The sequence below is a fragment of the Anas platyrhynchos genome, chromosome 3 (assembly GCF_047663525.1).
Source record: "Anas platyrhynchos isolate ZD024472 breed Pekin duck chromosome 3, IASCAAS_PekinDuck_T2T, whole genome shotgun sequence".
NCBI classification, from domain to species: Eukaryota; Metazoa; Chordata; class Aves; order Anseriformes; family Anatidae; genus Anas; species Anas platyrhynchos.
The window spans coordinates 82343515-82370336 of NC_092589.1; the positions used below are offsets into that span (position 1 = coordinate 82343515).

Below are 26822 nucleotides of genomic sequence, written 5' to 3' on the forward strand. Positions count from 1 at the left end.
GCTGGTATGATAAAAGAATATCAGCAGTATGGCATATAATCTTTTTAAATGGATGAGATTACAAATACATCTTGACCAGTCTGCAGTAGGACATACTCAAGCCTAGAGGTTCATGTGAAGTATTTAATAATAAGAATCTGTACTATGTTTCTGGAAGTAAACTTTTTTTGAAACAGTTCAAACCCATGGTACAATGGTCTAGTGGCATTGTATGCAATGGGGAAACTATAATGTTTTGTGCATGGCTATTCCCTGTCATCCTGGTAGTCTGAACACATGCTCTTAAATTTTATATAAATGACCAGCCCTCTTCCTGAAAATGACTATATAAATTGTTGGGGAACCTTTGACCTGAGTATAGTTTTAATTTATAAAGTAGCTCACTGAGAAATGCAATACTGTGTTAGACATTGTTTGATTTTTCTTTAGATAAACCATCTTATTCTTAGTGTTGTCAGTGAAGCTTGTGCACCACAGTAATAGATATCAGTGACAAGCAACATTGTACAAACCAGAAAGGTTAATTCTGTTATAAATGTGCAAATCTAAATGGTAGTTGATAAGTGTGATAACTGTCTGGCTTTTATGACTTACAAAGTAATTGCTGTCATTGAGGGAGAGCAGAAAAACTGCTATTGCTGTAAAAAAAAAAAAAAAAAAAAAGCTAAGACTTCCATTCATCAACCCATAGACTGCAATACAAGTATTTCCAATATGCTGATGCTTTAGATGAGATTACTGCTAGTGATACGATTAACAAATCTTGTTTTTAGGGTACTCTGGCGCAAGCAGTAAAAAAAGGAGAGTGGATTTTGTTGGACGAGATTAACTTGGCTGCAGCAGAGACTTTAGAGTGTCTGAGTGGTTTATTGGAAGGATCATCTGGGTCACTGGTGTTACTAGACAGAGGAGACACAGGTACTATTTCTATATTCAAAAATCCCCATCCCTTCTTCCTCTGTTCCAGTTCATATTGCTGAACACGATGTTTTTTATGCCTTTGGCCCATTTGGGACAGCTGCCCTAGCTGTGTCACTTCTCAGCTTTGCTCATCCCCAAGCCACTTGAGATGTGGGGAGGAATAACATAAGGCTGTGCAAGCACAATTCAGCAGCAGGCAAAACCTCAGTGTGTTATTAGCAGTGTTTTAGCCCCAAATACAAAACGCAGCACCATGGGGACTGCTATGAAGAAAGATAACTCCATCACAGCCAGACCCAGTACAGATTGAAAGGTGAAAAATGCAACTGCTAAATAGTATTTTCTAGAGCTGCAACTAGAGACAAACGTTCTGTGAGCTTCTGAGGCTGTCCTTTCTTTCTAACTGACAGAAATGTTGCCCATTGTTCTGAAAGACACAAAAGGAGTTCCTCGTGTTAGGGTTTGTATAATTTATGAAATATCCAGTGTTGTAAAAACATGCTGCTATGCACAAATCGTAGTAAAGGTTCCACTTCCTATGGCTGTTGTAAAGATGCAGTAATACTTATATGAAATTCTATGGTGTTACTCTCTAGAGACATACCACCTTGGCATTTCAAGAAAACATTGTAATGCAGTAATAGAAAAACGGTTCAGAAGAAATTTACTTAATGTAATAAGTATCCTGTGTCTAACTAATCCTTTGTTGCATGCCTATTTTCCTTTAGAGCCTCTTGTACGTCACCCTGATTTTCGCTTGTTTGCATGCATGAATCCAGCTACAGATGTTGGAAAGAGAAATCTCCCTCCAGGAATAAGAAACAGGTAGGAAAAAAAAAAAAAAAAGATAAAATACTTAAACTCTGAAAAAGACCATGACTTTAACTAGCTTTATGAATTGACCCAGCAAAGAATTCCTTATTTGAAGCCTCAGGGTAAGTCTGAAATCTAGCTTCCTGTGGCAGGTGAATTCCACATCATGGTGAAGTTTTTTTATGGAATAGTATCAGGAAAATACGTATGTAAAGCTGCTGAACATGAACAAAGGGTCTAGCAGTACTGTAGAGTGTTGTGACTGGGGACAGGTTGAATGATCTTTCTTTTACAATTAAAATCTCAGTGCCTGGGAGTGCTTCTGCAGCAGTTCATATGCCTACTGGAGATAATAAAGGCAAATGCTTCATGTATCTTCAGCAGCCTTACACGTGCCAACTTGTAAGTGCTGATGATCCTTGCAAAACTCTATGTATTAAACCTTGTTCACTCGGAAGAAATGTGGATTACATGGTAGAACAGATGCACGATATTTAGAATACTGGAATTTAAGCTGTGGCTGGGAAAACTGGAGTTGTGGCAAATTCATTCCTCGGTACTGTTCACGAATGCAGAGATCTTCCACTTGTATTTGATACAGTTTTTCCAGAAGTTGCACATGTAGTCTTTCATCAGTTTCACGAACACTGTGTGAAAGTATAAATGTGCACTTAACTACATGCAACCAATCATTTGCAGTTATTAGTGAGAAAGTAAGTTTTAATTGCTACTACCTCCCTGGGGTTAATAATATAAAAAAATGTGATGCAGAACAATGAAGCTGAAATATTCTGTGTGGCTTGTTAAGTTCAAATGAACTTATATTTGCATTTGTCAAAAAGAATTTTCAGAATTTTTTCTTATGTTGTCAGATGTCTAAATGTTATGGATTGATTTGACTCTTACAGGTTTACTGAACTTTACGTAGAAGAATTGAGAAATGAAGGAGACTTGCAAGTTCTTATTATGGATTACCTTAGAGGCTTGAACGTGAGCAAAAACACAGTGCAAGGAATTGTGAAGTAAGTTGGTTGTAATATCGTGAAATCCTTGATGCAGTAAAGCACAAAAAGGAAATACACAACTAATCTGTCGTTAGACTGTTTAAGGAAACACAATTGTGCTCCATACATAGCAATTCTCACAGCCTTAGAAAGCAGGCATCCTATTCATTCTAAATGTTTCTGTACTCATGGGGAGGAGATTCGCTTTCTCTATTTCAGAAATGCTTTCTTGGTGACAGCAGTTAAAAAACACTGTCGTTGCAACTTTATTTTCCATCTTAGAGATGTAAAACAAAACCGTTTTTTTTTCTCTAGGTTACATCAATTAAAATCTTGTGTTTAACAAGTAACCTTTGTTTCCCATAGAATAAGGCATCTAATCTCACTGAAGAACTGTTAAGTGCTTAGGATACTTCTAGTTTATAGTTATTCTCCGTGTATCAAGCTCTCTCAAAAATAAGGTCCTGAAATGTTCTATTGCTTTGTTTCACTGACTATACTGATAGCAGAGCGTGGCATGGTTTTCCCAGCCTAGAGCTTCTAAAGAAAGCAGCAGTTGGAGATAAGTTTTTGTTCAATCTTTGGGACTACTTCCTTAGAGCAATGCTCTAATCAGTAAAAACACTATGTAACTGGAACTGGTTTCACTCTTATTTTTGCAGCTTTTACTTAGCTGTGAGAAAGGAAGCAGAAACAAAGCTGGTGGATGGAACTGGCCACAGACCTCACTACAGTCTCCGTACGCTTTGCAGGGCATTGAGATTTGCAGCATCTAATCCATGTAGCAGCATACCACGCTCACTGTATGAGGTGATTACCTATGTTGGGCTTTATTTCTGTTTGTATTCACTACGGACTCTGTTTGGGTAAAGGAAAATCCTCTTCTGGGTACAGTGCTGAAGTCAAATGATTCTTTTAATTGTTTGTGTTTGTTTTTCCTCCTAATAATTTTTCATTTATTCACTGACAATCACTTTTTTTCTTAGGGCTTCTGTTTGAGCTTTCTGACGCAGCTTGACAGAACTTCTCATCCAATAGTTCAAAAGCTCATTTGCCAGCATATAGTCTCTGGCAATATCAAAAGTCTTCTCAAGCAGGTATGTAACAAAGCCTACTTTGAGCTGATTGGAATTCAGAGTAGAATTTATTTTGAGTAGCCTTCTGTGCCTTTTCTCCCACATTTCCTTCACACAACCACAGTCATGGTTTTTTCTGTATGAAAGAACTTTTTTTTTCTTCAAAGTGCAGTTCCTTAGTAATTTTGTCTCTGTATGAAATGCCTATATGTTAGCTGGTTTATTTGTTTAAAAAAAAAAAAAAAAAAAAAGAGGACTGGTGATTTTGTCAAGTGTAGGCAGCTTACTATAATAGTGACTCCAATTGTAAAGCTTACAGGTTTTTGAGGAGCTTTCACAGGCTTTTCATTTTTAGATTCCAAATGCTGAACATATGGATGTGAAGCAAACATCTTTGGTTTGTCTCTGGTGAGAAAGGAAGAACTTTACTAGTTCTGAGAGCCCAGAATGCGTTTGCATGGCTGAGTGGGCAGCTGGGGTAGGGAAGCCAGTTGTAAGAGATGCGTATTTGTTTCAGAATAAAAACCTTCATGGCAGCAACTATTACAAATACGAAAAGTTACACTTCCAAATGGCAAATTGTTTTTTATTTCAAAATGTGTTGGAAGAATGTCTTGGGAAACTTATTTTTTCATGGTGCTGGCAAAGACTCCTGCTTCATGACCTTGAAATAATCTGCTCAGGCTTTTCGTGTAATTTGCATTCGGTGACACGGGGACAGTGCTTACTGCAGGAGTGCTCAGGGAGTAATTTAAAATGACTTCTTAGAGAATGTTACAGTGGTATAACAGTAATTGTCTTCATTAGCAAATTGAAACTCATTTGTATAATCTTTACTTTCACTGTCATCTCTCCTCAGCAAATACCAAAACCCCAAGGAGAAAAATTTATAAATATAGAAGGATACTGGATTTCAGCTGGGGATAAAGAACCTACGGTAGATGAGACGTATGTGCTAACCCCTTCAGTTAAGCTTAATCTGAAAGACATTGTCAGAGTTGTGTCTGCAGGGTATGTATGTGGTTTTTTTCTCTGTCAGTATAAAGTTAAATATTATTGTGTCACCTAGTCTTTGTTGCTTAGCCTTAGTAATGTCCACTCTCCTTTTATAGTTAACTTTTCATTATACACTGATTTGAATTTATATAGCTATTTTCTTCTTAAACCATTTTATTGCTATAATGAATTTTATTTAAGTGATAATCTAGAAATTAGCAGTTAGAATAACCTGCTTATTTCACACTGTCATTAAAAAACTTACAGAATCACAGAATGGTTTGGATTGGAAGGGACCTTAAAGATCATCCAATTCCACCCCACCCTGCCATGGGCAGGGACACCTCCCACCAGCCCAGGTTGCCCAAAGCCCCATCCAGCCTGGCCTTGAACACCTCCAGGGATGGGGCATCCACAGCTTCTCTGAGCAGCCTGTGCCAGGGCCTCAGTACCCTCACAATAAACTTTGTGGGTAGCAGTTAGCACTTGGGGGTTAAGTTACTTCTGTTACCATTTTAGTATATGATCTTAGAAATTCAAAATGAGTTAAATCATGGTATTTTGGTAATGCTGTTACAAAAGGATCTATGGAAATTTTGAATTCCAAATAATGCTGTTACCTTGTATATGAAGAAGATATATGCTTTTAAATTGCTGTTTTGGTTGTACCTTTTAGGACTCATCCAGTACTGATTCAAGGAGAGACTTCTGTTGGTAAAACCAGTTTAATTCGCTGGTTGGCTGCTGCTACTGGGAACCATTGTGTCAGGATTAACAATCATGAGCATACTGACATCCAGGAATATATTGGCTGTTACACATCAGATGCCTCTGGGAAGTTGGTGTTTAAGGAAGGTGAGTGGGGATATTACATTCATTTCAAATTCATGTCTCATTTCAGTGCTTGCTTTCTTTTCTGCCCAATGTGCCTGTTTTATCACATTGGAGAGAGGACCTTCTATAAAGTTACTAGTATTTGCCTATGATAGTTATGTGAATTTCAGTGAATTTTTGAGTTCACATTTATCTCATTGCTACTTGTCCTACTGCATATAACAAAGAAAATAATCAAATGACTTAATACTGTTGCTTTCCTCTCTGAATTAATATTTATACCGAGTCAAAACTCATTGCTAAAACTATCTCAATGCTTGCTCTGGTTTAGTTTGTTAGATTTTTAACTAGAATACTTTGTTTCCTCTTAAGGCATCCTCATAGATGCAATGAGAAAGGGTTACTGGATTGTACTAGATGAACTGAATTTGGCACCCACTGATGTTCTGGAAGCTCTCAACCGATTGTTGGATGATAACAGGGAGCTGTTCATTACCGAGACTCAGGAAGTTGTCAAAGCTGCCCCTCGCTTCATGCTGTTTGCTACACAGAATCCTCCAGGTCTCTATGGTGGCAGGAAGGTCTGTATAATCATTTCCTTTGGGTAACTCCAACTCTAGGCCTTTGAGTAACTCCAACTCTAGAGAAATGAGTCCTTAAATGTAGAAGTATAACGTGAAAACTTTCTGATGGATAGTACAGAATTAATATGAAACTCTCAAGAGGTACAGGGTTGAGGTGTTTGTGGAATGACTTCCAGTACAACTGGATTCTGTTCGGGTTAGATGCTTGTTCTGTAGATACTAAATCTCTAATTCATTTTGAATAGCTGAGATTTAAGTGCTTTACTGAATGAGGAGTTCAAATATGTTGTATTTGATGCCACATTTCTTGTTCAAAAGTGCTGGAGAAGAGACTTGACTTAAATTATTGCCTGGTTTTAAGGTCTTGTCCTTACCTAGACTGTCTCTTATGCTTTCTTCCTACATTTATGTGTGTATGCTAATTTGCATACTATGGGGCTAATCATATTCCTTAGGATATATAGGAAGAGGTATGTAACATAAGCAATATTGAAGGAAAAGTTGAAGCAATAACATTTTCTCATTTTAGGTTTTGTCTAGAGCCTTTAGAAATCGGTTTGTGGAACTGCATTTTGATGAACTGCCAAGTGCTGAACTGGAAACCATCCTGCACAAGCGATGCAGTTTGCCACCTTCTTACTGCAGCAAGCTTGTTAAAGTCATGTTAGACCTGCAAGTATGAGTCTTTCTTCTCTTTGTAGAAAGCGTTTCTCAGGCCTTTTGTAGAAGGTGTATTTTGGCACTAAGTACAGATCCCTTTTGGAGGGCAGTCTTGTGAACTGGCAGATGTAACACCACAACTGAGTGAAGATAATCCACAACTAAAGTAATTAATTCAGTGGTTAGGATAAAGAAGCAAGGAAGGTGATATTGGATTTGGGAGAAGGCTAGCAGCAACAACAGTGACAAGAAAATTAATAACTGAAGGCCTTGTGATTTAAAGCATAAAATCATTCTTTGGCCTGAGTGGAAAGTGTAATAATAGATTTGTAGCAGTTGTTCGGCCATGCTAAATTTGGTACTATTTTTAAGTAACAATTTGGGCTGTGTTCTGATACTCCTACAAACACTTAAAACTTAGTAACTAGCTGAAATTATCTCGTATTTTAAAGCAATTGCAGCAGCACAAATCAGAGCACGCTTTTCCTGTAGCTTTCTAGACTGGGTGTTCTTAGTTTATTTTTCTCTATTGAAGTAAAGTAAAACTTAGAAGTGCTAACATCCATTTTGGTATAGAACCTAATCTTTTGCCTGGATCTTGTTTTAATCCATGTACTTATTTTCTTATTTTTACTTATTACTTAATTATATTATTTTGTTCCTGAGTACCTAGCAAATTGCCTACATACAAGTAATTTGGGTCTGTGGGTTGGGATTTTATTTTTTTTGCATACAGCTCGTTTGAATGAATGTCATATTAATCTTGCTTAAAGCGGTCAGACAAGTTCCTGAAAACATGTCTCATGTGTTGCTATTATGACAGTCTTACCGCAGAGGTTCAACAGTTTTTGCTGGGAAGCATGGGTTCATTACCTTGCGGGATCTGTTCCGTTGGGGTGAAAGGTACAGACTGGCAGAACAGCTGGAAAAGGATTATGACTGGCTTCAGCACTTAGCAAATGATGGTGAGCTATGCTACTTTCTTCAGGTTTTTTTAAAGTGTCTCTGCAGAATTGCTTTCTAGCCCCAATTATTAAGTGTATGTATATATTTAGTTGCTGGTAATAATTGATTTTTCTCTTCCCCTGTTTTATAGGTTTTATGCTTCTGGCAGGCAGAGTTAGGAAAGAAGAGGAGGTAGATGTTATAAAGAGAGTCCTTGAAAAGCATTTCAAGAAAAAAATATATCCTGAGTCTCTCTTCTCAGGGGAAAGTGTCAAAAAGCTACTGGGTGAGTTTCCTAGGAAAAAAAAAGTATTTGTAGTCCTCTAGATGTGCCTGAAGCTGACAGATTGCTTTGTTTTGTGCAGCTAAATTCTCCACACAGATGTCAGTGATGGGCAGAGATTTTAACCACGTTGTCTGGACACAAGGGATGAGGAGACTAGCCATTTTGGTGGGAAGAGCCCTGGAGTTTGGTGAACCAGTACTGCTGGTGGGAGACACTGGGTAACCGTGCTTTTTTTTGATGTAGTTTTTTTGTAGGGCAGCAACTGAGTCAGATGCAAAATAGTTAAGTAGGCTTCAGTGCTTCTCTGATCTGGGATATTTAAGCCTCTGACATGGCAGAATTGCAACCGCTGTTTTCCACAGTTCCTTTTGAGGGGTGGCAATCACATCTTTCAGCCTAAGTCTTTAACAGGATTGTCTTCATTATGTATAACTACAAAGAAATTATATAGAAAGTAGTAAAATTAAAAGGGACTGTCTTTTGTTTTTGCTTTCTACAAGTTGCCCTATAGAATCTTACTGTGTGTCACTGGCAAAGCCATTTGGGGGAATTCTGGCAGTTTGCTGTTTGAGAGCACATGCATGTTGCATGTCTTAAGGCGGGGAGAGAATATAGGTGTGGTAGAGGTTTCTTTATTTTCCACCACTCCTGTGTGCTCTCAGGGAGGTCATAAAAATAGGTGCTGTCTGCTACTGTGCTGGTATTAAATTTGGAGACTAGATTTTTATGGGAGAGAAAGGAAGAAAGACACCGGAAAAGGTAAAAGTAGTATCTTATGCAAAATGGGAACTCTGGGTACTCAGCAGTTTATTTCTTCAGACTTAGGCATGATCCAGACAGATAGTATCTCCAGTTCACTTGAAATGTTCAGACTGCTTCGTAGGGGCAGGCTGGAATAATTTGCTTTTGAGCCTGTAGAAATCCATCAGTGCAGATATTGATTTAAATTTTAATTAAATGCATCTTGTGCAAGTCAGCAACAGTTGTGCCAATAATGGCCTCACCTTCCATGCGTTTATCTCAAAGAAAGGAACAGAAAGGAATTTGCATGCTGAGGGCCTTACCTCATAGATCTTCAAGGAAAGTATTAATCCTGCCCAAAATGAGCTTTGTTTTTCATTCTTGCCCTTTCAATTAAATGACTTTTTGCAGGTGTGGTAAAACTACCATTTGTCAGATCTTTGCAGCGTTAACAAATCAGAAGCTATACTCAGTGAACTGCCATTTGCACATGGAGACGTCAGACTTCCTGGGAGGACTGCGACCAGTCAGACAGAGGTCAAACGACCAGGTTTGTCTTGCATCAGTAATAGTTGGTGTTGTGACCATGGAAGCAAGAAGTAACAGTTATTAATAACTTTTCATTTTCTTTTCCATTTCGTAGGAGGAATCTGATAATTCTAGACTGTTTGAGTGGTGTGATGGACCTCTTGTTTTAGCAATGAAACAAGAAGGTTTTTTTCTGCTTGATGAGATTTCTTTAGCTGATGATTCTGTTCTAGAGAGACTTAACAGGTATGTTGGTGTGTCTTAAATGTGCGTAGTATTAAGTATCCTCAGTGAAGCATCATACAAGCTTGAGCAGGGTAAATATAGCTTTTTAGGCACGCTTGTTTCTTGGCCCAGGTGAACTGCTCTCTTAATGTAGTTCTTGCTGAAAGGAAGAGTAACACAAATAATTCTAGACATGTTCATCTTTCAACTTCTGTGCCAGTTTTCTTTTTATTTATTTATTTATTCATCCATCTGTTAGAGGTGCTAGTTTTTATCATAGTAATTCTTAGACAATTTTTGCTGTTTGAAATTATCACTAAGGTAAAAGATACTAATGTAAGATAAGATGGAACTGCCTTGTCATGCTGAAGTCTTGAAAGTCTTATTCTACCTAGAAAAATAAAAGATAATTTGATTGAAAAGCAGATATGTGTAGGTTTGCTTGATGTGTTGGTACTAGTTATGTTTGTTTTGAATGCTTTAGTTAAAGCTTTTGCTTTTCATTTGGCTTTATGGTGCTGTTAGAGACTGATCTGCACACTAATTGTTGTCTTTGTTATATGGACAAAGATAAGATGATGAGAGGCTATAGTTACTCTATATAGAGAGGCTATAGTTATTCTGTAGCTCATGTCCCTAGATAAAGAAATGAACAATATAAAATATAGTTCAACAAAAACAGTTTGAACAGTATCTAAAAACAGTATACAACATGAGGCTTGCTGGAAAATAAAACTACAAGCAAAATCCCTAGCTTACAATATTAATTTTTGAAATTGTCAATGAGTTCTTGAAAATTATGCATCTTCTCAAATACTAGAATCTAGCTTTCTCTCTACTTTTTTTGCTAAAAAATCTTAAAATGCACATTCGTGTCTGCTTGCAGAAGTATTTCTCATTTTTAGTCTTTTTCCGTTATCCTTTATGTTGAGTTAATTAGCAGGTGTTTTCTCCACCATATCCAAACTCTGTTACTAGATTTATTCTTCCGTTTTTTCTTTTTTCCATTGGATCATTGCAGCTATCCTTTCTTCATAAAGTTCACTTATCTTCATGTTGTGGTTTAACACAAGTAGGTAGCCAAGCACCACACACTCACACTCTTACTCCACCTCCTCAGCCAAACGAGAAGATATGATGAAAAAAAGGTTGTGGGTTGAGATAAGGACAAGGAGATGACTTGCTAGTTACTGTCACAGTCAAAACAGATTCAGTATAGGGAGATCTAGATCACTGCAGATTTCTTGATCTGATCCTGTGAACATGCATTTTGCCATTGTTTTTGGAAACTGGAGAGCTGTGAGTTACATACATTAGATAAGTCTATTTGAGGAATCACTTCAGCTAAACCTTATCAATGAAGTTGGGTAAAGTTTCCTTTTGACTGAAAAAAAAAAGTTTGCAATTAAGAAAAAGAAACAGACTGTATTGATTTTTAAATACAATTTCTGGACCAATGAATGTTTAATCTGGCCAATTCTTGTGACTTTCATTCTTAAGTAATTTCAAATGAAGTATGAAAAAATTAAATTGATTTTTTTTTTTTTTTAAAACCTTCCCTTTAGTGTTCTTGAAGCTGAGAAGACATTGGTACTTGCTGAAAAAGGTGGTCAAGATGATGAGGATAATGAAGTAGAGCTGTTGGTTGCAGGAAAGAAATTTCGTATCGTTGCGACCATGAACCCGGGAGGTGACTTTGGGAAAAAAGAGGTGAATGTCAAAGCGACTGGAAGTATAATATACATCTTCTGGTCATATTAACTGTTTAGTGATAGAGGTGCAATATAAAAATGCATTATCCCAGTTCTGTCATTCAGTGCTTTCTGGTTGGAGCCTGCCTCACAGCTCTAAAGGAAGATTAGGATACATCTGTTCTCCATCACTTCTGTGTACTATTAATTTTACAATAGTGAGTCAATACTGAGCAGAATGTCGAAGAAAACTTAAGGCTTCTAAATACCCTAGGTAGGCTTGATATCAGAATATTGCAAGTATGAGAAATGTGGCTCATAAAGCAAGCAAATCTATCTCTAACATGAGTCTCGAGTAGTGTGAAGTTGCATAGCAGATTGTTCTGTTTAATACCTCTCAGAAAGAGTCAGCTAGAAGTCATCTTTTCATTTTCAGTGAATATGAATATATTCGTGAGGACCTTTCTCAATAAGTGGAAAAAAAAAACAGTTTATGAAGTTCTGCTTTAAGTCATTTAGAAGCCAGGGTTAAAAACACCAAAACAACAAAAACACCTTTAAGGGATACTGTGACTTAGGACTAAGAAATGAGCTTTATTTTACTTAAAAGAAGATAGGCAGTCTATTAAGATGGTTTCTACAGTACAAAATAATTCCTTGTAAAACAATGAAAAGGATTTATTTCTGCATTGCATTTGTGCTAATGTATTTGCTTCACTAATTCAGGCAGAGTAAGAGGAACTACAGAAAGGAGTTGTAATTGAAGGTAAATTTCTATGTTAGTTTATTCCTGTAAGCAAAGGGACAAGAGAGCTTACATAGCCATTTTTTGATGCATCACATCCTGAAATGAAATGGAGCTTTGGTGCTTGCAAACCAGCTTGTTTTTCTTCCATACTCTTTGAATTTTCATATTTACCAGGTGATCCTGGATTGATGCCACTACTAGACATTTTAAAAATCGCCACACTCAAAATTTTTATCTAAAAAGTAGCACTGTAAAATGGGATGTAGTGTGAAATGAATTGCTATGTGGTTCTTCTTGTTTGCAGCTTTCTCCTGCATTGCGCAATAGATTTACGGAGATATGGTGTCCACAAAGCAATGGCCGTGATGATTTGATACAGATTGTAAAACACAATCTTCATCCAGGATTGTCTCTGACTGGAATGAAGCGTCAAGGTAGGTATTTCTTGTGTGTTGGACTTCAAACATTATTAAGGAAAAAAAAAAGATTTACTGCTGTTAAACCTCTCAGAATTTACACAGATGTGTACCTTTTATTGAAAGTACACTTCTCTCTGGGGACAGTTACAAAATCTTACGGACTCTGCGCTTCCTTCATAGCGTATGTTCTGCGACCAGCCAGAAGTGAGATCAAGACAGTATTTATTTAATTCACCAACTAGGGGCTGGGGATAAGTCAGCTACCTCAGTGCCAAATTTTAGTCTCAATGTAAGGTTATTGAAAGAACTGGCATTTTGTTTTCTGCCAGAAGCTTCACTGTTAATATTCACTTGACTCTGTCTTTGTACTTGAATTTAAAAGAATCTGTAACATAGCACAGGCATAAATTTTCTTTGGTTATCATGTCTGTTAGGGAATGGAGTACCTACCCACATTCATGCATTACAGTTGTGTGTACGTTACAACAATTCTTATTATTAGACAATGTAGTAGATCTGACCAGTAAAATTCTTTTGATAATTGCATTATTTTTTAACTTTTTTTTTTCAGGGGCAGACATAGCAGAGCTCATGATGGACTTTGTTGAATGGCTGACTAATCAAGAGTTTGGTCGCCAGTGTATTCTCAGCGTGCGAGACATCTTATCATGGGTTAATTTTATGAATGTCATGGTAAAAGGTGAAGGGATGGATTCTGCCAATGAACATAATCTTCTTTATATTTCTCCAATGATGTCTTTTGTCCATGCTGCGTGTTTGGTGTACATTGATGGAATAGGATCAGGTAAGTCTTTCAGCACTGATTTGGTAACAAAAAAATAAGTTATTTGTATTAATATGTTTGGAATGCAGACAAAATTCTTTTTGGGTAACACTTAGGGTAGACGTTTTCACTTTCATTTGACAATATCCTGTTATTTTTTGTTTTAGTAGTGAGATTGTATAATACAGCAAGCTTAAGTAAATTGCAGGTAGTAGCACTATCTCAAAGGTAAACACATAAGCAAAGCAGGCGAGTGTTTTTTATCAAGTTTTCTGAAGTGATCTATGATGATACAGTACTTAACTGCATTAGCATGCATTATTCTCTCTCCCCCAGCCCGGAGGCTAGCATGGTCCTACTAGCCAGTATTATGGGCGTAGCTCAGAACTCATCTCTGTATGTTTTCCACTGGTCCAGCTGGTAAATAGAAGAGAGGGGAAGAGGAAGGAAAAATGAAAAGCCACAAGAAATGCAGGGGAAGGTTTGGGAAACTATAACAAGGGATCAGGATGATAGTGATAGGAGAAGAAAAACTTCTTGAAATAAAATGTCCTTACTGCTGTTGCTCATGGAACAGTTTCCCTGTTATAGTGCTTTTGCTTGCTGGTGCTTTCAGTACTAGCACCAAATACGTACCTGAAACAACTCTGTGCAAAATGGGTATCTGTGAAGGAATTCAGTCACGTTAGTCATTAGATGAATATGCCTAGTTGTGGTTCTGAAGAACACTTAACTTTCCTAATTACAGGTACAACATCCTGCTCAGCTGATACGGCTTTATTAGCTCGTGAAAAATGCCTGACATTCTTATGTGAGAAAATGAGTCAATTCCTGGAGCTGACTGGTTATCAGAAGAACGAACTAAAGATTTATGACAGAACAAAGGAGAAGGAGTTTGTGTGGATGGACGACTTCATGGGAATTGACCCATTTTTCATTCCAAGAGGCAAGAGACTCTGGGAGTGGGTGGACATTTCTTCTGTGCTTTTTTTTTTTTTAAATCCCTATAGTTCTGTTAGTAACTACATCTAAGTAGGATGCTTAAACTGTTACAGAACAGTTGGTAGTTTGTTCTAAAGTTTAGGAAAATGGCTTTTCTGACTCCAAGTTTGGTAATTGCAGTTAAGGTGTCTGTTAATTGCTTCCTTTGACTTCGTAAGATGACTAGTTAGTAGCCTAGTTTTAGTAAACTTGTTTTTTGGTGTAATGAAACATCTTTAATTCTGAGCTATAGTTTTCTGTCACTTTGCATGGTCAGAACATCCACTAACTTCAGCCTAAAGCTACAGCTCATTCTGGACCTTGTGTTCTAACCAGAACTCCAATGTTCTGCCTTTGCTATATCCTCTCAAAGATTGGCTGTAATTTTTACAAAGTTACTTAACATCTGCATTTCAGTTTCTCACGTGTCAACACAAGAAGAACTATCCAAATACTGTTTTCTGCTCCTAAAATACAGTGAGGGGACCAAAAAGTGCTAGAGATTCAGCTGTGAACTTTCTGAAGTTCACCTGTCTGATTTCTGGTAATACTGAGCTATGTAGTGTGTGTTCCTAGTGCTGTGTTTGTCATTCATCATTGAACATTTTGATACTATGGATTGTGTTAGTCATTTATAAAATTGTACAAGGTAATGCTCTTTGGAAATTTCTTAGTTTCCTCTGGGTCACTAGGGATCAGAGAAGGAAGGTTCTATTTCATACCAAACAGGTTTAAAGATCTGCAAAATGAATAGGTGATTAATATCATTTATAACCTGAGCAATGCTGTATTACAGAATTTGGGGAGTAGTGTCCCAGTGCATTATACTGGTTGTAATTTGACAGATGAGAAGCTCAGTACTCTCTCATTATAAGTCCTAATGAAATGAAAGAAAAGATGTGCTTAGTAGCATACTTCAGTTAAAGTACTCTTTCGCAGAATTGACAGCGTATTGAACAGATTAATATGTTGTTTTATAACATGTCTGAATTGTATCCTTCAGTGCCAAATTTTGAAAAGCTGCTTTTGATTTTTAGATTCATGGTGTCTGAAGTGCAAGAACAGAATTCTTCAGTACTAAATTTTCTTTTTTTTTTTTTTTGTTTGAAAACTACTACGTAAACAAGTGGATGTGGGCACATAGTCCCACAGTCACTGCTGTGGGTCAAATAGAAAGTATATGTGCCTCGTCTTTGAGAATAATTTACAAGCTTGATCTCTCATTGCTTACTGTATTAAGATCAGCAGTTAACAGACAGAATGACCTCTTTCAGAAGCACATTGTCAACAGCTCCAGTAAAAATATTCTGGCTTAATTGTTCCTGGTTTTCTTTTCCTTTGTTTTAGGCCCTGTTCTTCAAAGGAATAGCATTACGGATTATGCTCTAAATGCTGGGACTACAGCAGTGAATGCTCAGCGACTGTTGAGAGCACTACAGCTTAACAAACCTATTTTGTTGGAAGGGTCACCAGGTGTGGGCAAGACCAGTCTAGTAGCTGCCCTGGCAAAGGCCTCAGGAAACTGTCTTGTTCGAATCAACCTGTCTGAGCAGACGGTAGAATAAAATACTATCTTTGTAACTTAGTGTTTATGGTGGGGGAGGTTTTGTTTTACTTAAAAAGCACAGTTCTTTCAACTGTGGCACTGAATCTGAAATGGCAGTGTTTTTTTCTTGGCCAAAGGGTTAAAGGGGAAGGGGGAAATGAGGAAGAACAGCTTATGTGAGTGAATACTAATTCCCAAATTTTTGTGTTCTTTGCAAGTGTAAATGTGTATCTTTGCCTCCTATGTTTTGCTTGGATTCTGCAAAGTTACTTGAAAGCAACTTTAAGGTGCTTTTTTGCTCTTTGTAGTTTTTTTTGTTGTTCCAGTTCAATTTTCTGTTGCTAAACATAGTAGCTTTTAGCATCTTGCAAATACTGCTTTTATTTATTAATTATTTATTCTTTTTTTGTACTTCTGCGATATTTAAAGCAGAGGGATAAAATGTGAGGTAAAGATAACAATGCTTGGTTTTGAACTTGTTTGCAGTTTTGTAATTGTTTCTTTTGCCATTCTTTACTTCCAAAGGATGTGACAGACTTGTTTGGGACAGACTTGCCTGTTGAAGGTGGGAGGGGAGGAGAATTTGCCTGGCGAGATGGACCACTACTAGCAGCATTAAAGGCTGGACACTGGATTGTATTAGATGAGGTAAATTAAAGCGCTGTGCACAAATGAATATTCCAAGAGAGCAAAAGTCTTGATTTTGGCATGTAGGGTATATTCCGGCATGTAGGACCCCAAATACCTGGGAGGGTTGGTGTCTGAAATTAATTTTGCCTGATTTTAGTTATTTGCATCTTGTGCCTGGTTGGAGGTGATCTTTACACGTAAAAGGTGATGAATCTCCCTCTTGGAGTCCCTCTATCCATAGGCCCTCCATGTAGGAAGTGCAGAAGATCAGCTTTAACTGGACCTCTAACTTTTAGACAGCAGGATGAGGATTGAATCTCAGCTTAAATTACTGCAGAAAACCAACATTTCCGATACTTTTTTTGGGGGGTGGGAACGAGGAAGGGCGGGAAGTAATCCACACCAGTTCTGGGACATGTTCTCTTCCATGATTATAATTTCACTGAGATAGAAGGCCTTTTGCTGGGATTAATACACTGTGGTGGGTACTGATTGATACCAAGAAGAGGTTCATTTTGGCAGTGTTACCTGTGCTGCCACAATAGGTTTCACGTGCCTAGTGCTTTCTAGTGTGATGTGCACTTTAATTATCGCCAAGTGTAAAATCTCAAATTTTTAAATGTTTGCTTACCTTCTGTCGTGGTTCCGCTTTTAAACAACCATGAAATTTAAATAATCCAGACTGCAGAGGGAGAGAGATTTTTGTACGTCACAAATGTATGAACATAAGTTCAGAAGAAACATCTTGAAAATGCAGATTTTACAATGGAGAATTGTTTTGTTATTGTGGTGAAAACACAGAAATAACATATGCAAATAAGGAAAGCGTTAGATGCAGTTTAGGTGCTCCAGTGTACTAACAACCTAGCTGGAAGTTAATAACATGTGGCAGCACTGGAACAGCAAGGAAATTTAACTTTTATGTTCAGTGTATCTCAGCCTGTTGTCTAAAGATTATGAGAAAGTGTTTTGTGGAGCATTAATATTGTATCTTTACTTCTTTCCTCAGTTGAACCTGGCTTCTCAGTCTGTATTAGAGGGGCTAAATGCATGCTTTGACCACAGAGCAGAGATTTATGTTCCCGAATTGGGAATGAATTTTCACGTACAGCACAAGAAGACTAAGATTTTTGGATGCCAGAATCCATACAGACAAGGAGGTGGAAGAAAGGGTCTGCCCAAGTCCTTTCTTAATAGATTTACTCAGGCAAGCTTATTTGTTTGATTCAAACTTTACCATGAGCTTGTCTTGTAGTTTTCTGGCTGTATCAACACACTGTGTTCTTGATTCTATAGGTGTATGTTGATCCGCTGTCAGCAGCAGATATGGAGTTTATTGGGAATACACTGTTTCCTGCCATTGATAAGAGTATTATTGCTAAAATGGTTGCTTTCAATAACAAGGTAAATATACATTTTAATTTTATGTAGAAGCAAGCAGAATACAATAAGATTTAAAAAATAGCCTAACGTTATATTTCCCAGCACTTCTATAGAGAAGTGTGTGGGTGAAAGAGGAATGGAAATACATGCAGAAGAAAGTAACGAACACTACTAAATACCATGTGAATTCTTCTACCACTGCAATCAGACATAATTACTTGCTTGGTAACTGAAGAGGCATTTATTTTTTCACAGAAGATGTATATTGTTAATGTATGTATACATACATGCATACATACATATATATATATATATATAAAGATATATTTTTTAAAACTTTGTTTTATGAAATTTTGGACATAGTTATGGTTTGGTATCTTGAAGTAAGTTGAGAAAAGTTTTGCATGCATAATGGTTATTCTTAAAGCAAACACAAAATGAGCTCTCCCTTTAATAAGAGCTAACGTATATTTGTTTCTGGTTTGAATTTCTAATCTGCTTTTTATTATGGGCTGTTGTTAGAGTAATCAGGATCAAGTGAAAGCAGCATCTGACCTTCTCATAAGCAGAAGCTTTGAAGGATATGTAGCGTTTTTCTCAAACACTGAGACTAATAAAGGCAAAATCTTTACTGATAGGATTTGTCTATGGCAAAGGATTCAGAGATGCTTAGATCTAATTGATCTAATTTTAAAAGGTTTTCAATAAGCATTAACTACAATAGATCAACTTACTAGCTAATTTTTGGCTTAGAGTTTGTGCAAAGTGCAGGATTTAAAATTCACAGCGTGTTTTTTATGCTTATGCTTCTGAAGTTGCATTTAATCGCAATTAATCTTCATGTCATGAAACAAAAAAAGTGTAGTAATGCTAAGAGAAAATAACATTCAATGGCCTTATATAAAATACTTTGTGGCAGCATCTTACCAGTTGTTTATAGTACTGGGGTGTGAAGGTGAATTCAGGAATTTAGCTTTGACTAGCATGATAGAGAATTAGTACATGGGAAACAAACTAAATCAAGATTTAGTTCATGACACCTTCAGGAAAGTGAATACAGCTTTCTCTTATTGTTTTAAGTGGTGCCAAAGGCAGAGATTCAGTTGAATTTTTATTTATTTTTTAATATTTGTAGACCAGTACATGGATAGTATAAAATACATATATAAATTACATTATATACATATAATTTTTTATTACTTTTTTTTTTTTTTTCAGATTGACAAAGAAGTAATGGCTGAAAAAAAGTGGGGACAGAAAGGAGGACCTTGGGAGTTCAACTTACGTGATCTTTTCCGCTGGTGCCAGCTTATGCTTGTTGACCAATCACCAGGTTGTTATGATCCAGGCCAGCATGTATTTCTGGTATATGGAGAAAGAATGAGAACCAGGGAGGACAAAGAAAAGGTAAGATGCGTTCTCTTTCCTGGCTGTTCAGGTTGCCAAGAAGTATTTCCAGAAACTGAAATGTAAATTTGAAAGTGCCTTGCAATTCATTTGTAGAGAGTGCCTCATTCAGAAGAAAAATAGGTTTGTTTTGACTTCTTTATTTTAATATCCATATCAGTTCCAATTGTCCTTTAAAATACCAATTTAATTATCTATTGGCATAAAATCAGAAAGCTGATGTAAATAAAGGCAAGTAGAATAACAAAGAACTTTAAACAAGAGCAAAACACTATATCATTCTGTGATTCAGTGTTAAATAATAACATTCTTACAGAAATGTCATGGTTTGCCTGCATTTTTTAGGGGGATAGAACAGAGGAGAAATAGCTCTTCGCTAACTACTTATCCCTCTGTTGCCTGTTTTTTAATTTCACACTTCAGTTGTATTTAACTAAATGTCCAACTGTGAGATTGAAAAACAAATGTGACTGGATATTTTTCTCATGGGTTTACATTCCTTCTCCTGTGGTATTGTCTTTTTTTCATGTGTTATCAAAGGATTTACTTATGGAGTCATTTCTTCACTAGTATTTTGTTAGAGTAACATTACTTAGAGTATTTCAAATTGCTGGAAGTATGGTAAATGAAGGAGTTGCTGTTGGTAGCTCACAGCCACTTTATTTTCTGCACGTTGAATGGAATGACGCTTGTGACTAAGCTGTGTTAGTTAATATGACACTACTGTGAAGTCAAGAAGGGAAGGCTACTTGTGATGCAAGCCTTTAAAACAATGGATAAGTTTATTAGTCACATCTGCTCTTTCAACTGTTTTAGGTTGTATCTGTATTTAAAGACATTTTTGGCCAAGAGGCTGATGTATATACAGGAACAAGAGATTTTCACATCACTCCATATAACATTCAGGTAAGTTGTTGACAAGACAAATGAGTGGTGAGACAAGGAGACGATTTGTGCACCTGAGCACACATTTTCCTTTCTTTGTACTCACCTATGTGGCTCTCATCCCTTCCAGATTGGTTATTCAGTTCTTTCTCGTGGCAACTATATTCCTCGTCCTGGCAGAAATCTGTCACTTCTGCATCATTCGCTGCAGTCTCTTGAGTCCATAATGAAATGTGTGCACATGAGCTGGATGGTGATCCTGGTGGGCCCTGCAGCTGTCGGCAAAACCAGTCTTGTTGAGCTACTGGCCCATCTGACTGGCCATCGACTGAAAATCATGGCAATGAACAGTGCGATGGACACAACAGAACTCCTAGGTGGATTTGAGCAGGTAAATACCTTCTTGGCAATAAGGCACTGTTTTCACTTCCTACCTAACAGTGGCCAGTCCACTGTAATCTTAGTGTTTAACCAGCAAGTGAAGCCTTAGGCACTGCAGTCTTCTAAATGAACTAACTCTTCCATTGGCATGTTTACAGGTTGATATTAATAGGCCGTGGCAGCGCCTGTTGGAAAAAGTGGAGAATGTTGTGAGTACACTAGTAAGGGACAGTCTTCTCCTCACAGAACTTTGTGCAGATGATGCTGAACTTGTGCTGCGTGCTTGGAGCAGTTTCATCCTGAATTACAAACCCAAATCTCTGGGTGAAGGAGGTAGAAGTGTGACAGCTGAATTAGTGAGCAAACTGGAGGGAATACTTGTACTTACCCAGCGACTGAACAACAAAATAAGTTCTTTCTCAAAGGCAGGTATGTATGATTATGTGATGTAAGTCTATATGTTCCTCTGAATAAAATGAGAAAGACCTATGAACCTGCATTGAAAGGCTGAGAAAACTGTTTATCGTAAGTTCTTCTTAACTGGAGAGAAGGGTTGGAGAAAGGTATCTGTCCAGTTTGTATTTCTGTGTTCGCAAAACCCTTGCATCCCTATGGGTTTTGCCCATGGGTGACTACTTGCAGAGTCAGAGCCTCTGCTGTTATGTTCTCCTAAAAGGTAGGAAGCGTAGGTGTTTATTAGCAAGATTTTTAGCAATTTTTCTTGAAAGGAACAGGAGACTGTGTCAGTAATACATGTCTTGATGTAAGTTATGCTTTCTTGCAGAGTTTGCTCACTTGGTAGAAGAGTTCCGGCGTTTCAAGTTGCAGCAGGCCCAGGCAGCTGACTGTAAAAGCCATGGCACTTTTGAGTGGGTGGATGGGATGTTGGTTCAGGCCCTGCAGTGTGGAGACTGGCTGTTGATGGACAACGTTAACTTTTGCAAGTAAGAGATTTTTATGAACTTTTTTTTACTGCATAAATTTCTTGACCTCCCTAATTTACTTAACCTCTTAGTGAATATGTTTACGATGGAACATTTTTGCATTTCGTAGCAATACATGGGGTAAGTAACTTTCGTTCTCTGGAAGAGTATTTTCCTTCTTAAAGTGTTTAGCAGTTGATATTTTTCCTGTTACCTTAAAATTGTTTGGATCGGGAGGGGGTTGAACTGTTACCTCTTTCTAATGATAAATTTTTCTTTTGAATGTAGCCCCTCTGTGTTGGACCGCTTAAATGCCTTACTTGAACCAGGAGGTGTTCTTACCATGAGTGAAAGAGGTGTGATAGATGGCACAGTTCCTACAATAACTCCTCATCCAAACTTCAGGTGCTTTGCTTTTTCTGCTTTTTTTAATTCTTTTTTTTTTTTTTCCAAATGAGTGGTAGGTATAGGAAAAAATGTCATCTGTGAGCCAGTCTTCAGTTATTTTGAATGCTACTCATATTTCAGTGTACTGCACTGGCACAGTCTGCCTGGCAAGGAAGAACGTGAACAGGGTGATGAACATATGATACAGATCTTAAGAGGCTTGGCTTTTTATTGCTGTTCCACTGCAGACTATTACATTGGAAAAGTCGTAGCAGTCTAACTCTGTCTTAATTTTTCTAGGAATGAAATCCTCATTTCTAGTTGAGGATTTCAGCACTTCCCTGTCTTACTGTAAATAGAGTTTAGGATGCAAATGTTAAAGATGGTGAGCTATTCGTATGTGTTGGTAATAAAAACTGGTCTGTCAACATAATACTTATTTTTCCATCTTTTTCCTGTTTTTCCGAATTCATGTTTCCTGCAATGACAGAATTTAAAGAACAAAACATAAACACAACCAGTTTGTCTGTCTTGATTCTCTCAGAATTGAAGTAATCTTAATCTCTGTGGGAGATGGGAGGATGGGAGGAGAACATACAGAGTATTCTGTATAATTTCTACCTTTTTGAAATTTATGGAAGGAATATAGGCACTGATAGGCCCAGGTTCATCTGAATTGGAAACAAGACTTTCAGAAACTTGTTTTTGCTGTGTTTTATCTCACAAATCTTTTCCTTTCTTGTTTGTAAGAGTTTGCTGATAGTACTAAGCATGTGGAAGTTACTTTGGTTTTTAAATAGCACAGATTTAACTGAAGCAATTGCTAAGAACTGAAAGACTCCTTGATAGTTCAGAGGCACAGCTTAACTTCTATTTTTTTTAAGCTGGCAAATGATAAAGTAGGCATAGCTCAGATGTAGCTAAGGAAAAAATAATGCACTATCTCTGTGGCTAATTTCAAAATTTAATTATATACATCTCTCATTTAAATTCAGTTCGTGTCTCTGGCTTTCTAGATATCAGTGTTGCCATTTTTATAGAGATGAATTTACTTTATGGACAGGGAGATTTGGTGGTTCCAGAGTAATAGTTTAAAGCCCTAACTTCACAAATATCTTGTAAATATTTGACAGGCTTTTCCTCTCCATGGATCCTGTTCATGGAGAAATATCCAGAGCAATGCGGAATCGTGGGATTGAAATTTACATTCCTGGAGAAAATGATGGAAATATATTGGACAATCTGGATTTAAAGTTACTGCTGCATGGCTTGGGGTTAGTGGGAGATAGCATCTGTGAAGCCCTTCTGGCTGTGCATTCAGAAACCAAGACAGCAATACCAGGTAAGAAAAGTCTGTTTGGTATTTTTACTAATGCCAGCCTGGGCTCCTTACACGTATTTGTATTAATTATTTAATGTTAAAGCTTGGTTATTACATTGTGCAACATGTAAAGACAAACATATAATTAATTTCTTTTGAGGGCTGTGGGTGGTTGATTTATTTTCTTTTTTGTTTGCTTTTTTGTGTTCTCTGGAAGTAGGCCCAAATCATTAAAAAAAAAAAAGGGGGGGGGGGGAGAGAGGGAAGGGGGACAGGGAGGAACTGATGTACTTTGTGAGGAGGCATCAGACACTGGCATGATATATGTATTGTCTGTTGCTGTAAGAAAGGCAATATATTCTAAGCAAAATGCAGCAATACAGAAGGTTTGCACAAGGCCTGCTCAAGCTGTTCTTTTCAGCAAGATGATAGTTCATTCATCACTTCAGCTGCTTGATATTTTATTTTGAGCTGGTCACTTGTAATTTTACAGTCTTGTCAGATTTTCTTAACCTTGCGAAGAACCCATTCAAATCTAAAGACCTGTTAGGATCTTCAGGGACTATAACCCTCTGAGGACAATCACTACTCTTAAAGGGCTGCCATTTACTTAGTATTAATTTTACCCTAAATGTTGTGTGTCTTCCAGGTTCTGTGTCATCTCTGTCACCTTTGCTTCAAGCTGCTGTGTTAATTGTGCAGCAGATAAAAAGAGGATTTGGATTAGCAAAGTCATTTTACAGAGCTTGTTGGGAAGTCTATGGCCGCTCACAACAGTTGCAGATTAATCAAAAGGTAAAAGTCCTGTATTTGAAAAATCTAATATGAAAAATATCATGAAGCATCACATTTCATAAAGCTAGAGTTTGAGTTCCTGTTTCCAAAGAGCCCAAGCAAGGGATTGATGAAGATATGGTGCTCTTGGAGATATGAAACAAGCAACTTAAATACTCTTTCAAGGTGTCTGTCAGGTGGTGAAGAAGATGGATTAAAAGGCGTTGGGTTATTTTCTGTACATCCTAGACTGAACCTTTTTTGTCTCCAGAGTAAGCACTACAGTTCTGCACGTATCTTACTCCAGCAGATCAGTTGCAGCTCCAGAAGTAGTTTACTGGTGTTGAATAGTAAAGAGCAGTGAATTTCAGCTGTTGCTTGTCCTTTCATGACTTATTTGATGACACCAAGCTGAGTTACGTGGTTGACAAGCAGGAGGGAAGGGCTGCCATCCAGAGGGACCTGGACAGGCCTGAGAGATGGGCCTGTAAGAACCTAATGAGGTTCAACAAGGCCAAGTGCAAGGTCCTACACCTGGGTCAGGGCAATTCCAAGCACAAATATAGGCTGGACAATGGGTGCATAGAGAGCAGTCCTGTGGAATAGGACTTAAAGGTAGGTGTTGGTGGAAAAGAAATTGAATATTAGCCAGCAATGTGTGCCTGCATTCTAGAAGGCCAACTGCGTCCTGGGCTGCATCAAAAGCAGCGTGGCCAGCAGGGTGAGACCCCACTTGGAGCACTGTATTCAGCTCTGGGGCCCCAAGTATAAGAGAGATCATGGTCCTGTTGTGGTAAGTCCAGAGGAGGGCCATGAAGATAACCAGGGGGATGGATCACTTCTCCTGTGAAGACATGCTGAGCGAGTCGGGGTCCTTTAACCTGGAAAGGAGAAGGCTCAGAGGAGATTGTAAAACAACGTTCCAATAGGGGGCCTACAGGAAAGCTGTGGAGGGACTCTTTGTCAGGGAGTGGAGTGACAGGGTGAGAGGCAGTGGCTTTAAGCTGGAAGAGGGTAGGCTTAGATTAGAATTTGTAAAGAACTTCTTCCTTTGAGGGTGGAGAGGCACTGGAAAAGGTTGCCCAGAGAGTTGTGGATGCCCCAACTCTCTTGCCCCAACTTGCTTTGAGCAACCTGGTCTAGTGGAAGGTGTTCCTACCCATGTCAGGGGGAGTGGAGCTAGATCGCAATCACAGAATTGTCTAGGTTGGAAGAGACCCCCAAGATGATCCCTTCCAACTCAAACCATTCTATGATTCTGTTTTCTCAGCCTGGTGATATGCTACTAGAAAAAGAGGTGAGGTGAGAGTTGCATGAAAACTGTCTATCTGGAATTTGCTTATTGAGATATTCCCCCAGGGGATAAATACGGTTTGTTCACCACTTTGTAGACAGTGGCTTGCTCTTGCAACAAAAGGGAGCCAGAGTGTATCCCAATTGAATTATGAGTCTTGCCCTTCTTTAATAGCTTCAGTTGAGAGTTTGGGCTATTGACACTGATTAAACTGCAGCCTGAAACAATATGCACACTGTCATCTGGAGACAGCAATATTCACTTCATATTTTAAATGTACAGTATGTTATTGCAGTTATGGTTGAAATTTTATGGTACTTCATCATGTAGGTTATGTAGTGTTTGTAGATCCCTTGGTTTAGAATGATTTCTTAGTAAATACATTTAATTATAGCTCCCTGAGATACTGTACTTGAATGTGTGTTTGAGTATGATTTTTATAATTGCTTTTTGTTTTTCTGTTTTGTTGTTGTAGCTTGTGTTAGAATTGGTTACAAAGCATGTTTCATCTCTGGCTTCCCATGAAGTCTGTGGTGACTCCTTGCTAGCAATGGGGCTGTGGCCGGACTCCCTACCTATGAGTCTGTTTACAGCTGAGGACTCACTTCTTTCAACTGTCCGAAGTGATGGACAGGTCCTAATGTATTGTCTGAACAGACTAAACCTTAAAAACGACAGGTAGGCAAGTCTTTTTTTTTTTTTTTTTTAATCTAATAAACTTATATGAAACATGTCAGCAGTACTACTCACATACATATTGTCATTGTTCCCTGCAAAACTTGATCTGAAGTTAGAAACTGGCTTTGGAGCTCAAGAAGGGAAAGGAGAAATTATTGTATTGTTATCTTCCCGCCTAAAGACAGTTGCATGGCAAGCACTTCGCAAAGTCAAAGTGATAGTTTGAGCCATTGGTTGCTGGTCTTCACTCCTTTTTGTGTTTCAGGACACTACCACTGACTCTGCAAGATCTTGAGAAAATTATGCAGTCCGCTAATCCTGAGAATCTCAGATTCAGTGCTGTTGAGATAGATGCAGACTGGATGGATAAAATGGAAGTCCTCCAGGCTTCAGTGAAATTTTTCATAGAAAAGGCAACCAATCAAGATTGGACATTGAGAGTTAAATGGCTTAACTACTTAGCCAAAAATCTGCCACAGGGACTAGGTATGTAATTATTTAACTTTCTTTTTTTGCATCCAGGCTGATTCATTGTATATTCACAAATCATAAGTCTTAAATGAGAAGATCCAAACCTTTCAAATGATCTAGTATGGAAGCTCTCAGCATACTAAATCAAAGGTTTGAGGCTCCAGGGAGGGACAGAAACTGGTTGTGCATGTTAGGGACAGGAGGAGATTTTGGCTTAAACATTGCCTTTTGTTAGTTGAGCATGCATATAACTTGTACTACTTCTAAAATGCAGTTATTTTTGGATGCCTCTTGGTTTATATAAGAAAATAGGATATTCTCTTCACTTTTTTTTTTGGTAGTGATAGTAAAAACAGTAAAATGCCTCCTGTTTATTTGATGTTAAAATGCAAATGGTTAGAAAGTCAAGGAACTACTGAACTGAGGTTTCCTGAAGCTGTGTTGCCTGAATATTCAGGATAGCAGCTGAGGTGAGGTCTTCATTGCTTATTATTAATCGTATTAAA

General features: G+C 37.8%; 1 protein-coding gene across 2 annotated transcripts in view; it reads left to right on the plus strand.

Moving 5' to 3' along the window:
- Nucleotides 1-26822, plus strand: part of MDN1 (midasin AAA ATPase 1) — a 91576-nt gene that overhangs the window by 20635 nt on the left and 44119 nt on the right. For both annotated transcript variants that reach the window (XM_038176088.2, XM_038176089.2), the window contains exons 18-49: nt 774-918; nt 1650-1746; nt 2643-2756; nt 3401-3548; nt 3725-3835; nt 4674-4825; nt 5487-5665; nt 6017-6225; nt 6758-6904; nt 7712-7853; nt 7985-8119; nt 8199-8337; nt 9272-9410; nt 9504-9634; nt 11179-11323; nt 12357-12486; nt 13043-13276; nt 14004-14201; nt 15584-15792; nt 16308-16430; nt 17422-17619; nt 17709-17816; nt 19014-19202; nt 20019-20108; nt 20218-20478; nt 20627-20897; nt 21253-21412; nt 21680-21796; nt 22912-23120; nt 23749-23894; nt 25643-25845; nt 26111-26331. In XM_038176088.2, coding sequence (XP_038032016.1) covers nt 774-918; nt 1650-1746; nt 2643-2756; nt 3401-3548; nt 3725-3835; nt 4674-4825; nt 5487-5665; nt 6017-6225; nt 6758-6904; nt 7712-7853; nt 7985-8119; nt 8199-8337; nt 9272-9410; nt 9504-9634; nt 11179-11323; nt 12357-12486; nt 13043-13276; nt 14004-14201; nt 15584-15792; nt 16308-16430; nt 17422-17619; nt 17709-17816; nt 19014-19202; nt 20019-20108; nt 20218-20478; nt 20627-20897; nt 21253-21412; nt 21680-21796; nt 22912-23120; nt 23749-23894; nt 25643-25845; nt 26111-26331 — 5200 coding nt within the window. The remainder of the gene's footprint in view (nt 1-773; nt 919-1649; nt 1747-2642; nt 2757-3400; nt 3549-3724; nt 3836-4673; nt 4826-5486; nt 5666-6016; nt 6226-6757; nt 6905-7711; nt 7854-7984; nt 8120-8198; nt 8338-9271; nt 9411-9503; nt 9635-11178; nt 11324-12356; nt 12487-13042; nt 13277-14003; nt 14202-15583; nt 15793-16307; nt 16431-17421; nt 17620-17708; nt 17817-19013; nt 19203-20018; nt 20109-20217; nt 20479-20626; nt 20898-21252; nt 21413-21679; nt 21797-22911; nt 23121-23748; nt 23895-25642; nt 25846-26110; nt 26332-26822) is intronic.